Source organism: Podarcis liolepis, assembly GCF_965112155.1.
Source record: "Podarcis liolepis genome assembly, contig: HAP1_SCAFFOLD_316, whole genome shotgun sequence".
Taxonomy (NCBI): domain Eukaryota; kingdom Metazoa; phylum Chordata; class Lepidosauria; order Squamata; family Lacertidae; genus Podarcis; species Podarcis liolepis.
Genome location: NW_028148893.1, coordinates 1 through 14,713, shown reverse-complemented (window position 1 = coordinate 14,713; position 14,713 = coordinate 1). Strand labels below are relative to the sequence as shown.

The window sequence follows — 14,713 nt, the reverse complement described above, 5'->3', positions numbered from 1 at the left end:
AGGAAATCAAAGATGCTCTCAAGGTAAAGGGGGGAGAGAGGGTTAGCCATTGCTTTTGGGGCACATGACAGCAGTGGCCTTCTTTTCACTGTGCCTTTCGATATCATTTTTCCATTGGCGAGTACATTCAGATCATACTGATCTGCAGAGATGGCTATATGGGTTATTTCATTTTCTTGGGTTGCAGTGTGCTGCATTTCATACAGCTGACTTGTTTTCCTTACTCTCAGGGTATTGGGACTGATGAGAAGTGCCTCATTGAGATCCTGGCTTCTAGGACCAATCAGCAGATACGTGCTCTAGTGGAGGCCTACAAGGATGGTGAGTATAGATGGCAGGGGCTGTGACATTTCCCTGGATTTTGAGCAGACTCCAGCTAATATTAAAGATATCCGTGATGAAGTAGAGAGTAAACTATTGAACACAGTGGGACTTGCTTCTGAGCAAGCATGCATAAGATTGTGAATGTATCATATAATTGGCACATAAAATAAAATGAGTTTCTTCCTCCATCTTTGTTTGTTTATAAGGATTTATATCTTTTACAAACACTTTCCTGCTTTGGGCAAGTCCTGCTTTGGGCTGCTTACCTACTTATCTCTTCTGCCCTAAGTCTCCTTACAACTTAGGATAATTTTGTTTTAAAAATTCCGATAGAGTTAAAAAATGTAAGTGCTCGAACTCCCAGCTACATGAACATAGGAATCTCATTTCAACCCTGCATCCAACTTCCATTGCCTTGCTTTATTCTCCTCAATATATCCCACTTCTCCAGACCCTTATTTTTTGACCCCCTTCCCCCCCCCCTCTAGTCCTACTGCTAATGAATGCCTTTCTGCCATGGGTTTTGATAACTTATTCTCTCTTTTTTTAACATTCCCATAGCATATGAGAGGGACCTGGAGGAAGATGTTGTAGCAGACACCTCGGGACACTTCAAGAAGATGCTTGTCGTCCTCCTTCAGGTATGTTGGCCCCTGCACTCAGTATTGTCCCTTCAAATGTTTTGCAGTACTATGGGTTCAATTCCTTGTCCTTTCTACAGGGCACCCGAGAAGATGATGATGTTGTAAGTGAAGACTTAGTCCAGCAAGATGCCCAGGTTGGTACAATTTACTTGATACCTTGCCCAATTAATGATGATCCAAAGAATGAACTTTGCTTCATCTTAGTACAAATCTAGATTTAGGGGAAATAGGTATACTTGAAAACCTAGCCAATATATTGCCCAGGCGATTCTTGCAGGTTTTGAAATGAGTTCTCTCTGCGTGCACACACCCAATGCATCAGTTATATAGACCTAAAAACAGACACCCCTGGGATGACATCTCCTAGCATGAGAGGTTCAGATCTGAACAGTGCATTTTCTCCACCTATCTGGTATCTGCAGTCAAGGATTTCATGCTTTCCTGAGCCAATTGGAGAACTCATCATTTCCTGGACTGATGTATAGTTTATGAATCCAAAGTAGAGTCTCTGGTTCTAAAATACTGCATCTATTGAAATCAAACTGTTGAACCACTGAAAGCAGTCAGCTGTGCTTTCAAATACTTTGTAATACTTCTGCACATACTTGTTGGGATGTAGGTATTATGAAAGCTCCTGTTTAGAAATTACTGGTGTTTATGGTTCTTTTATATAAAAGCTAAATATCCCCAGCAACTTGAACCACAGAGTGGTGGTTTCCTTGTAAGTATTGTAAGTTATGTGATCAGAACTAAGATTGCAATCTCCTGCTGAACATATTTCTCAAGTCTTTAGTAGTAAATAATACAATTTGATTTTTGTTTTGTTAAAGACTGAATAGCTTTCCAGTATGTCCTAATGCATCTAGTTGAAAGTAAGACCCAGTGATGACATCCTATTATTGCTTGGCTTGCTGATTGCATAAGTCTGATAGATTTTGCTTACTGTTTTTGAGAATTCACCAATAGTTTCCTCTTGAGTTGCATGCATCATTATTCTAAGACAAATTCCTGTAGAGTTTCAAAGTTAACTGGACTTTTTTATACTTGCCTCTTCATGGTGATCCCTGTTTTTAAGCTGCTGCTGTTGTGTTTGTGTGTGTTTGTGCTTTCTAAAAGAATCTGTTGGATGCTGGGGAAGCAAAATGGGGCACAGATGAAGCCGAATTCATTTACATTCTTGGAAGCCGAAGCAAGCAACATCTTCGGATGGGTGAGCTTGAGCACTGCATTCAAATACTAGGTTACAAACCACATCTTACACTTCTTTTTAGCCAAACATCACATGTCTTCACAGAGTCCATACCAGTTAAGACCCATCCACACGTCTGCTTGTCCCGTGCCCAGGTCCAAGTGGTTTTCCACTTGTCTCACACTTTCTAGACATGAGTCTGAGCAGTTTTGCCCTTGGCCCTCCACTTTCCCTGGGAAAACCCATTCTTTAGTGATAAAGTGGCACAGACATCAATCCGGAGAAAACCCGATTGACATTTGTTCTGATTGAGAGCTAAAGAGTGGTTTTCTCCAGGTTGGGGAACGGCGGGGCAAGGGCATGTCTGGATGACCCCTTAGTTACAATGGACAGGAGTCCATAAACTTGCCCTCTAGTGGCTGAATTATATAACTGATGAGGCCTTGTATGTGTTCTGCAAGAGTTGTTCTTTGCGATTTGGTTATAATGCTACCTTGGCTCCTAAGAACACTTTTTTCTGTTGGATGAATTATTTGATTAGGGGAGAAGCTCACTGCTGAGCAGAAAACTCAATAGTACGGCCCCTAAATGATCATCTTTGCAGGTAACAATAAGACAGGAACCTTGACTTAATGAACCACAATGTGCTCCTGCAGACAGTTCCCTCTTCATGCAAGTGGGTAAACAAATCAGGAAAACAGCTTAAGAGTTACATCTGAACCTGAGTTTGTGGCTTGTTTATGCCTAACAAACCAAGATTTATAAACTAACAACAAACCTTGTTTTAAGGCTGGCTGTTGATCCTGGCTTGTTGGGGGAGAAAACATGTTAAAGGGCAACATACTACAACTCCCGCTTCAGATGCAACTTTAACCTAACAACAAACCATAATCTTAAATTCTGACATAATGCTAAGCTATCCCCTTCCTGACTTGTTTCCCTGCTTACACAAATGAGATAAGCGAGGGAGTGATTAGGCTGCATGCACCAGCACAGTATGATTTAGTAAGCCAAGACAAGCCCTGCTGGATCAGTCCAGCAAACTGTTCTTGTGGTGGCCAACCAGATGTCTGTGGGAAGCCAAGGTTCTTGGATTATTATTTCCTGCAAATGCATCCATTGTGGTTTAAATGCCACATTCAAACAAATCCAAAGTTTAATTTGAAAACTATTGTCATTGGAATACTTGTAAATGTTTTTAAGGCATGGCAGTTCAGTGGCATTGACTGTTGGTTGACATAGAGTGCAGCCTTCTTTGGGCACAGCAGTGAACCAGAGGTCAGTGCGTGCGAGACTATCCCTCTCCTATGCTTTCTTTTCAGTCTTTGATGAGTATCTGAAGATCTCTGGCAAGCCCATTGAAGTGAGCATCCGGGGAGAGCTGTCTGGAGACTTTGAAAAACTGATGCTAGCTGTAGGTAAGTGGGTCAGATCTTGTTATTTGAAGTGGTGTGGCAGACTAGAAGTGACTCCGAAGGTCAGACCCTTTCAGCCTAAACCTGTGGGTCAATTCAGAATTAAAGATGTCAAGGTCTTTGCTAACCCAGTTGATGTTGGGTGTGCTTTAACAAAAGGCAGACTCCTAAATTTTCTTTAGCTCTGAACTTCAGCTCTGGATTAGGCACATGACTTGATTTAAGGGATGAGACTTTTCAGTATCTAAGGTGTGCTGGAAGGATGAGAGACAGAACTGATCTTGTCAGCATGGAATGGTAAAGAGTGTTGGGAAGCAGAACAGAGAACTAGAGGTAGGGATGGAATGGAGTTTCCAGTAGGAGGGTCTGACTGACTTGCTGGAACCCGGAATAGGAGCAATCCACACACCATAATTTCCTTACAGGTCTCATTTTTGTCCTCTGAATATTCTAAAGCATTTTCACTTTTGTGTCTCGGTCCAGGTTTTGAAGGGCTAAGGAAGCGATCACATTTTGCTAGGCAACAGGCAGGGAGCATGAGCCTCTAGTTAACACACTCTCCTGATTCTTCATTCCACAGTGAAGAATATCCGGAGTACAGCAGAGTATTTTGCAGACAGGCTCTTCAAAGCCATGAAGGTGAGAAGCATTCCAGGAGCCTTGGACAGTGGATTTCTCCCCCTCTTGACTGTTTTGTGATCATCTACATGTTGCACTGTACATATTATAGATGTTGTGTTAAATATGTTACTTCATTTCACTGATCTTGTTTTTGTTCTAAAAACAGCTTGTCAGTATTGAGACTGTAGAGGGCAGGGGCTTAGTGCTTTCTCTGCCACTTTGGTCCTGGCTTAAATTCCCACCTATCTAACTTGCATTTAGCCTCTGGAGATAACTGTCCATTGACAGTAGCCCCCCCCCCCCAATTTCCCCTCTAATGATATTTGAGTAATATGGATTTCAGAGATCTTTCACTACAAACATACAGCATTTCTAGAATTAGCCTTTCATCTCCAGTGTCCTTCATAGTGGGGAACACTTTTTGGTGATACAGGCTTTCTTAGTACTCTGTGTAAAACCCTTATAGAGGCATAGGGGGTAGAATCAACCCACTTCCTGTAAAATGGCTGGGAGAGAGAAAGCTCACTCCCCACCATGGGCCATTGGAGCAACAGCTGTTCTGATACCCACCTTCATTGTCAGCATTACCAGGGATTGTTCTCAGGCTGTCAAAGGGCAGCCATCAAAGTCCAAATGGTCCAGGACTGTATGACAGCTCCACTTCAGGGAAGACGCAGCTTGACCCAAAAGAGGTCCAAGTACCTTCAAAGTGCTTAGGCCTCCGCATTTGGGCTTTGTTCAAAGCAGATTCATTCATTCATTCATTGGAACACATTCCTCAAAAAAGAGCCCAGGGCAATGTACATCAGAAATATGAGCAAAAGATGGTGGAACAGTGCTTGTGTTCATTAATGTTTTTAAGCAAACCCTGATTTCCACCCACCTCCACTTTGGGATATTTTGTGTGACCCTTGTTGATCTGTTTCAGGGCTTAGGAACGAGGGACAACACGTTGATTCGGATCATGGTGTCACGCAGTGAGATTGACATGTTGGACATCCGGGAGATATTCCGGACTAAATACGAGAAGTCACTGCATCACATGATTGAGGTAAATACCGGTTTGCAGCTGGTCTACAATGGAGAAATGAGGGGAGGGGGAAATCCTTCCTTCTGCTCCATAACGGAATTTCCTTGCTCCATCTCTCATACCTCACATTATGCTTCGGAAATATAATCACTCTAGAAAGGCTTGGATAGCCTTAGAGCATGTAGGGACAGACTTCAGAATTGTGGGATCTGCTTTGTGGTTTTTTTGCTGGAATCTTGAGACCCACCAGTGGAGTCAGGTGTAAAAATAGTGGCTTAGAAGGGAGGATGGAATGAAAACTCTGAAATGGCAAGAACTCCCTGGAGTAAAGGTGGGATATAAATGTAACAGTAAATAAAATAAAATTCAGGAGCAGGGTGCCTCAATGTAAGTACATGATCAAGCCAGGAATTTGTTTTCTGTACTAGGGCTGACCTTGTAATCATTCACACAAAAGTTCATTCCTAGTTTTTCCCAAGCTTCATTTCAGTAGCCCTTAAAAAAATTGGGGGTCATTAACAAATTTTGGGAGTGAGAAACGCTTGCCAATCTACTGCAAATCACTCAGCAATCTGCCAGTACATGAAGAACTGCCTCTTGCCCACCCATAGAGAGTTGCTTGAGCTAACCTTTACTTTCTGAGAAACCTAGATGGTGTTTTTGGTCATTCATTTGCCCTTTTCTATAAGAATCCACCTCATGTGACTAAAGGATTTGGAGTTTCTCTTTCATTTTCTAAACAAAATTCTAGTTCAAGAAACACTGAAATGGAAGAAAACTTGGGTCCTGTTTCCAGGCTTCCCACAGGCATCTAGTTGGCCTTTGCTCTGCATGTTGTAACGTATTTGCTTCTGGGGACAGAACAAAGAGTTCCCATAACCCTCTGTTTTAAGCTGCAGATTTGAATCTCGTGCTCTCTGCTGTGGGTATGGGAGAATTACCAAACACTTTAGGCCGCCTTAACTGGTGATTTTTTTTGTCTTGTGGATGGCTTGTCCATAACAGTTGATACTTTGAGTGCTTGTGTGTATGTGAATTTCAAACCAACCATCTTTTATTGCCTTTGCAGAGTGACACATCTGGTGAATACAAAAAAGCGCTTCTGAAGCTGTGTGGGGGAGATGATGAGTAAGCTCTACTACTAGTTAAACATTGCTCTGTGACTTTTATTTCTCTTAACAAGGCTAGTCAGTTGCTGTTTTACTGTCTGAGTGGGGTACCAGCCCCTGAGGAGTTAAAACAATAGTCTTGGAAATCCACCCTAGTTTGTCATGCTGCTAAACTTTATGTTTACCACAGACCTGCAAAGACAGTGGGAAATTTTCCATTGGCAAAGATGCTCAGGTTTTGTTTTTGAAAATACTACTCATGTATTAGTTTAAAAATGTATAGGACACAGGAATAATTTCCTCTTCAATTTCTGGGGGGAAAACATGTCTTAGCTGGAAGCATTTTTAAAATCTGACCACCGTGCAGATTCCTTTGAATACAAGTAAAGCTCTTTAAGAAAAAACTTAGGGAGAGAAGGTATATATATTTATTTGACAGTGACCTCCTGACAATGTTGAAAGGCATATTTTCAAACTGGGATAGGAAAGAACCTTTTCATCCTACACTAAGTTTGCCATACAAGAGTTTTTCAATCTCGTTTTGGTAAACCTATGAGAGTCTGTATCTGGGATGGGCAACTTCAGCATATCCCTGAGGATCATACTTTCCTTTTCTTCCTGGTCAAAGTGTACTGATGGTCATTGTTAAATGTGCCCCTCCTCCATCCATAGAATCATGGAATTGTAGAGTTGGAAGGGACCTTGGGGGTCATCTAGTCCAACCCCCTGCAATGCAGGAATCTCAACTAAATCCCTTAAGCCAGGTGGCCATCCAACCGCTGCCTAAAAACCTTCGAGGAAGGAGAGTCCACCATCTCTCTTGGGAGTCTGTGCCACTGTCAACAGCTCTTACTATCTGAAAGTTCTTCCTGATGTTCCCACACTAGTGTCCCAGCACCACAATAAAGCTGGTACCATCCTGCGAAGGGATATGGCAATGGACGCAATTGGGTGTTGCCAGGGCATTCCATTTAAAATGCAAAGAAGAAGTGTAACCACACCTTTTCTTCTTCTGTCCCATTGGGGTGAGTGGGTGAGAATGGCACCAGCTGACTAATTCAAGGCCTACATAATATGTTCATGTGTCTCCATGAAGTTCATAGACCTTGTGTCCTATCCCCTCCCTTTTCAGTGCTGCAGGTGAGTTCTTCCCTGAAGCTGCACAGGTGGCGTATCAGATGTGGGAGCTTAGTGCAAGGGCCAAAATAGAGGTCAGAACCTGCTCCTCCCCTTTTCTGCCTGCCCTTTGCTGGCTCGAAACCACAGCTGCTTCACTCTGCGTGCTGCTGACTCCTTTCTGCTAGGCCTCTTGGTTAACCTTCCTGTTCAGTGCGCTGCCACTATAACCAAACACCTCCTTAAAACATGCATTTTTAACAGATATGGCTTCATGGCAACTTTCCTCCTTACTCCTGGTCTTGTGAATGTCTATGAACTGACTCCCTTGAGATTCTGGTTGCTTCCCAATACATACCAGCATGAAATGGCTCTCTACTAATATTCTGATATGATTAAAGGGAGGGGGGACAGCCTGATGAGGTTGCTTTGTGTTAGGTGCCTACTGTATCATTACCCTGATGTGCATCAGTGCAGTCTCAGGACTGCAAGTACAATGCTAAAAGGTAGAGAAACATCCCTTATGCATCCTACCTTAAGCTAATGGAGCTGAACTTGAAGGAATCAATCCACTGTGCCTCTTAACAACATCTGGCTATAAGCAGACTCTGCTTTTTTATGGAGTATTCAAGATACTGAGTTACCTACTAATCTCTTTCAAAGGGTGAATTCACACATCACATGTTTCATGTGATAGTTACAGATATCACTTTATTAACTAACTGTGTAGCCATCACAGATTATTTTCCCCTCATGGTATACAGTTGCTTAATGCCAGGAAGCAAGAGGTAGTGATAATCTGTGGCAACTGCCATAACTGGAACAGACTGTATGAACTCACCTTACTTCCCCTGCATGTGAAAGAGGGAACCATGTTCTCAGTTCATAGAAAAGCCACCAGGCTGTCCTACTAGGAAATGGGGATCTGAATGAGGACATCCTCTCCCACCCCCTAACTTTGGAAAATGCATGGGGATGAAAAGTGTCTAGATGCTGTCTCTTTTCTTTTTTATTATTTTTCACACCTTCTTTCTCTGGAAAGCAATAGCCCTTTTTAGGAGATTCTTTTTTGCCATTATTTCGACGCTTTCCCCCCGGCTTGGCTATTTTTCTTTTTATTAACAAGAGGATTTTTAACTTCCTAGCTTGCTCTATCCCTGATAGCTGCTTTGCCCTTAACTTTCTGCTGGTTCCCCCTTTCCCTTCAGTAGGCATGGTTTTAACCAAAACTTCTGTTTCTGTTTTTCTGTAGCTGAAAGGAACCATTTATCCAGCTGCAGATTTCAATGCTGATGGTGATGCAAAAGTACTAAGGAAAGCCATGAAAGGTTTTGGTATGTAAGGCTTTGCAAAGGAGTTTTGCCATTCATGCACTGTGAGGAAAATCAGTCTCCTGTATCCTGTGCAAAATATATAGGCTTGCAGGATGGGGGGAAATTCAGAGGGTCTTAAAAGTTCAGATTTCTTCATTGAGAACTGTCCTACCTGAAACACTTTTTTAATGTGTTTTAAGCACTTTTTTAAACTCCGGCCTTCTCCAACAAAGTACCCTCCAGATGTTGTTGGACTACAACTCCCAGCAGTCCAAGCCAACATTGTCAAGAGGGGTGATGGGCATTATAGTACGAAACCTCTGAAAGGCACCAAGTTGGGAAATGCTGTTCTACAAGATACGTCTCCAGAGCAATTCCCTTCAAGACTGGGGAGGAGACTTCTTACCTCCTTTCGCTCATTGATCTGTGATGAAATGAAATATCTAGTGGATTGTGTTATCATTTCAATGATTCCCGTTATAGTTCAATGGACCAATTCTCTGGTGAGAGATGCTAAACATATATATGTATGGACTTTCTTTTGTATTTGGTAACCAACCCCTCTCTTAGACAATTACAAGGGATGGTCTTGATGTTCTATGGCATCACTTAATTTTGGCTGTGTGGCCTATTTTTTATTTGGAAAAGAAAATAATGCCTCCTGCAGCATGGAGTTGTCCACCATTGGAGGCAATTTACTTTAAGCATTCTCCACATGGTATCTAGGAGCCACTACATCTACAAGATGTATTGTAGGGGCTATTAAGAAGAAATCTCTGAGCTCTTGTGTATCTTGGTTCAGCCTAAAAAGAGTGAGACCCAAGTTTACTGCCTATAGTTCCTTTGGTTTGTTGTGCAGGGTCATTTGGGCATCCAAATTTTTACGATTTGCAAAATGGCAGAGGGAATGGTACAAGCAAATTCACATATTTGTAGAAAGCTGGAAAATATTGGCCTTTTCTCTCTCCCCCCCCCCCCCGAAAAGTTGTTCTTGCCAGTGAATGAATAGCAAAATCTCAACTTGGTGTATGCTCATTTGAACAGTTTCCCTCCCCTTGATTGGTATCAGTGGGACTGTGTCAGGTGGTAGCTCCCCAGGATAAAATGTGGGAGTCAAGTATAAATACTATTTCTGAACAGAGTCAAGTCTCATGAGTTGTCAAAAACTGGATGACTCATAGTTTATTTACGTTGGGTTTCAGGCACTGATGAAGGTGCTATCATTGAGGTTGTCACACAGCGGAGTAACACCCAGAGGCAAGAAATCATACAAGCATACAAGTCTCATTATGGCCGGGTAATTAGAGCATTATCTCTATTTTTCTATTGTTCATCCCAGTATGTCTTTCCACCACCACCATTTATTTGTACTTTCCTTTCATCTTCTGCTGTTTCCTCCAATGTCCATAGATGTGTCATTAAAAAATAAATAAATCCCTTCTTAAAAGCAGGAATTTGGCATTATTATTATTATTATTATTATTATTATTATTATTATTATTATTATCATCTATGGAAGAATTTCAACTCTTCTAATCATTGTATCTGCACATGCATGTTGGCTTGCCAGATGAAATGATTCCCCTCTCTTCACCCTTGTGCTGTTCTAGGGGTTCTTTTGACCCACCAAAGAACCAACTGAGGGGGGCATGTGGGGCAAAGAGGGGAGGGAAAGCCCATTGCACAAGCAGAAGTCCTTTCAGAAGGTTTCCATTAATAGTCTTCGTTAGGTGAATCTCACCTGTTATTTTATTTCTGAACCACTCTTCTTCCCATAGGATTCCAGCAAATTAAAGCACATCACAAAAATGGATCGAGTGGTATTTAGCTAAGTTTTACGCAGAGTAAACTCATTGGAATTAATGGCCCTAACATGGTCGTGTTAATTTCAGCAGGTCTGCTGTGACTAAAACTTAGTTCAATATCACCCATCATCTTTCTGTTGCTTGCTTATATTCCACTTTTAAGTAAAAAGCCCCACCCCAAGCAGCTGACTGTTTTAATTACTTGTAACTAGACAAGATGGTAGAAAATCCAGGAACTGAATTCCAATGTTTGCTTGTTTAAAAAAGAAAAAGCAATGGATAGAATAACTGTATGTGTGTTTATGGGGTTGTGGATCAAGGCCAAAGTACTTGGAGAGGGTGGAGGGTTTTTATCCTTTCCAGCCTTTGCTGTTTTCCCAGTGAAAATCCCTCTGAACCTTCTCTTAGCCCTGTGTAGAGCAAAGCATAGAATCATGTGTCTGTGTAGGATAATTTAGACTATTAGCTTAGGAAAACAATGCAGGGAGAGAGGGGTTAAACCCATTCTCCTTTCCCATTGTCATGGGTGAATGTTAAATCAAAACTACTGATCCATTTAGCTCAGTATTGCCTGCCTGATGGGCAGCAGTCCTTCAGGGTTTCAGATCTGTGTTTCCCATGACAGGACCTGATAGCTGACCTGAAATCTGAAATATCGGGGCCCTTGGCGAAGGTTATTCTTGGACTAATGATGACACCAGCGCAGTATGATGCTAAGCAACTGAAGAAAGCTATGGAGGTATTGTAGCTTTGTAAGATATATATACCCAAATGTGACTTTATTGCTTAATGTTATATAACAGCAGGCCTTGGGTGCATGGAAGGCCCCCCCTTTCTGATTTAGGTTCTGTGAATGGAAACTCACCTAACTGATACTTTTTAAGCGTCAGTGAGATGAAAAGGAAACTTTTCCCTAGCTTTGGTACTCAAAGGACATAATGATGCGTAAGGAGCAGGCCAAGTTGAAACTGTCCCAAGTGTGTCTACAGTATAGATCCAGAACAAGCAGGCTTGTTTGACAGGGGGGAACTGGAAGTCCACTTGTTGCCCTGGGGGCTACAAACCATAGAGGCTCAGAGTCACATAGCCCAGGTTTGTAGCAAGATTCCCCAGAGAACGAGGCCAATTCCCCATGCCGTCTTTGGAAACTAAAACTGGGAATTCCCTTTTGGTACTCACCCTTATCGAACAGTATGGAATCCACCCCACCCCCCTCAAAAAAGCTAGTTCCAGGATTCAGGTCTCCATGAGGAGAAAGGGAGGTAGGGAACCCCCTACTCTGCTTTTCCCTCAAGGAGATTCTTCAGCCCTTGTGAGACTGTTAGGGATATTTCTTCTGGCCTAGCATAACCTGCTGTTCCTGATTCTAGTTCTAGCTGACTAAGCCGTGAACCACCCTCCTTTTATCAAGGAGTTGCAGGGGGTTTCTGAAGGTCCCTGTGAGCTCAAGGGCTGGTATTCCCCAGCAGTGAAATGCCTCGAATCCAGAAATGTAGCCACTTCTAGACAGTGCTTCCCCCCCGCCCCCGCCCCCCGTAAAATAAAATAAAATAGGCGGCCTGCTTGTAGATACTCCGAAATATATTCTAACAACTGTCATGTGTCTTTATAATCCTTTCAGGGGGCTGGAACTGATGAAAGTGTTCTCATTGAAATTTTGGCCACTCGGAACAACCAGGAGATCCAAGCAATTAACACGGCATATAAAGACGGTAAAGTTCTGTGAGGTGCAGGACCCCTCTTTAAGGAATTGGTGGACTTATAAACACACACTCTGTGTGTGTGTGTGTGTGTGTGTGTGTGTGTGTGCCAGTGTGTCAGAGAGAGGGGGGTGGGAGAGAGACAGAGAGAGAGACACACAGAGATTTGCCCCCATGTTTCCTGTGAAGATGAGGCCTTTGTGCATCCATATGCCAATATGTGAGTATACAATGATCACAATTAGGAAAGACAAAATGTCCAAAACGAATCTTCAGGTGGGAGGTAGGATGAGGATCAGTCCTCTGCCGTATGTTTTTAATACCCACATCATGATGTCTTCCTCTACTCTTTTTTCAGCCTACAGTAAGTCTTTGGAAGATGCACTGAGTTCTGACACTTCGGGGCATTTCAAAAGGATCCTCATCTCTCTGGCTCTGGTAAGGACTCTCTCCTGCATGCCTCCCAAATAGCAGGACAAGTAGAAACCACTGAGCTGTTTCCTGACACAAAGGTGGATAGAAGTGGTTGAAGGAGTTGGCTGTGCTTAGCCTGGGGAAGAGATGATTAAGGGTGATATGACAGCCAGGTAGTTGCTTCTTTGATGGAGTGAAGGAGTGTCTCCACCCCCATCGTTCTGCCCGGACACTAAGGTCCAGTGCCAAGGGCCTTCTTGCAGTTCCCTCGCTGCGAGAAGCCAAGTTACAGGGAACCAGGCAGAGGACCTTCTCAGTAGTGGCACCCGCCCTGTGGAACGCCCTCCCACCAGATGTCAAAGAGAGAAAAAACTACCAGACTTTTAGAAGACATCTGAAGGCAGCCCTGTTTAGGGAAGCTTTTAATGTTTAACAGACCATTGTATTTTAATATTTTGTTGGGAGCTGCTCAGAGCGGCTGGGGAAACCCAGCCAGATGGGTGGGGGTATAAATACATTTTTATTTTTATTATTAGTGAATTGGTTTTCTGTTACTACAGAGGACAGGATCTGAACCATTGGGTTCAAATTGCAAGGGGTGGTGGTGGTCTGGGAGAGCAATTCTGACTGTGTGAGCTGCTCGAGCTGCCTTGAAAGGTGGCGAACTCTCCTTTGTTACGTATTTTTGAATGTGTAAGCTGTCAGGGATGCTTTATTAATGGTGCGGGGGATGGTTGACCAGATGGCAATGGGGGTCCCTTCCAACACTCTGATAGGGAAACATGATGATTTCTGCCTGTTCTGCATGCGTTAAAAGTCGCAGGAGACCCAACTGAATGAAAAACCTGGCAACCTACTTAGAATTTGAAGGCTGGTTTACGTTGTTCTGCCTGTCTCTGCACTGTTGCGGACCACCACCTCCTTTTTGTAAAGCTAGGATATTTTTTTTTCTGCCCCACTATAATATGCATCACATTTTGCAAATTGCTAGCTATGATGTTGCGGTCGTCTTGTGTCTAAAATTAAAGCAGCATACCAGTGTCCGCTCCGTGAGACCCCCACGTTTTGAATGGTAGGCAGCACCCATCTTCCTCCTGCCATTAGTTATTTCCACAGGACAAGAGTGGTAGGTGGATGGGGCATACTAGAGATGGATGGTGGCAGTGGTGATAGTGATAGCAACTCTGTCAGCATCAGCTAGATGCCATTGTGGTTGTCCATAAGGCATGAAGCGACAAAACACTGCACCTGTGCATTGTGGCCCAATTGTTACAGCATCCAGTTGGAGCATCCTCAGGAGCTCCAGTTGCCCAAGGATGCTGCCTGCTGGTGTCAGACTTGCTTCTAGTCATTTTTACAGACGCTTTTTGCACCTTTATTCACTACTTTCAATGTTTGGACACAGGGGGCCCGTGATGAAGGAGGAGAGGACCTTGCTAAAGCTCAGGCGGATGCCCAGGTGAGAAATGCACACTTTAAAATATATATTCTTGAAATAAAACCACACGTGCAAAGGCATTTATTTATTTCTGCCTTTCCCCCGCAAGGCTGGAAATTTAAAATGATGAAATGATACTCCCTGATCTTCGCCTCTGCTCAAACTGCTGCACTCCATGCTAAATCATGTTTCTGTGATTCCAGATACATTGGAAATAAGATACCAGAGACTCCCCGCCCCAAAATAGTATTCTGGTGTTTTTAAATGCCATCATATTAATGACAGTATTGCAAGTCCTAGAATAAAGAGTTGTACTATCCAGACATTTTCAATTAATATACAGTAAAGAGATGGTTTCTGTTTGGGGAGTTTACATGTATTGTTGCACACCATGACTGTAGTTTTGTAATCCATAATAAGGACAGCTGTATTAAAAGTGACTAGGTAATCCATTTTATATGCACATAGTTTGTTTATGTGCCCCCAGCTAAATTCTAATTTATGTGGAATGATGCAGTTAGCATTGTTACCATGTGGGGGAGTGCTGATACTTCTGCATGCTTGTCCATGTTTTTAAACGGACTGTGCTTTGTTG

The 14,713-nt window shown here is 42.8% G+C and overlaps 1 protein-coding gene across 1 annotated transcript; it reads left to right on the top strand.

Moving 5' to 3' along the window:
• Window positions 1-5: 5 nt before the first annotated feature.
• ANXA6 (annexin A6) lies at window positions 6-14,268 on the top strand (the record flags this gene model as incomplete). The annotated part of the gene is made up of 16 exons (XM_083520574.1): window positions 6-23; window positions 231-321; window positions 886-965; window positions 1,046-1,102; window positions 2,085-2,178; window positions 3,480-3,575; window positions 4,153-4,211; window positions 5,122-5,244; window positions 6,293-6,351; window positions 7,465-7,543; window positions 8,701-8,782; window positions 9,964-10,058; window positions 11,192-11,305; window positions 12,188-12,278; window positions 12,625-12,704; window positions 14,086-14,268. Coding segments are annotated over 16 exons (1,386 nt in total), but the record flags the coding sequence as incomplete, so codon positions are not given.
• Window positions 14,269-14,713: the final 445 nt, after the last annotated feature.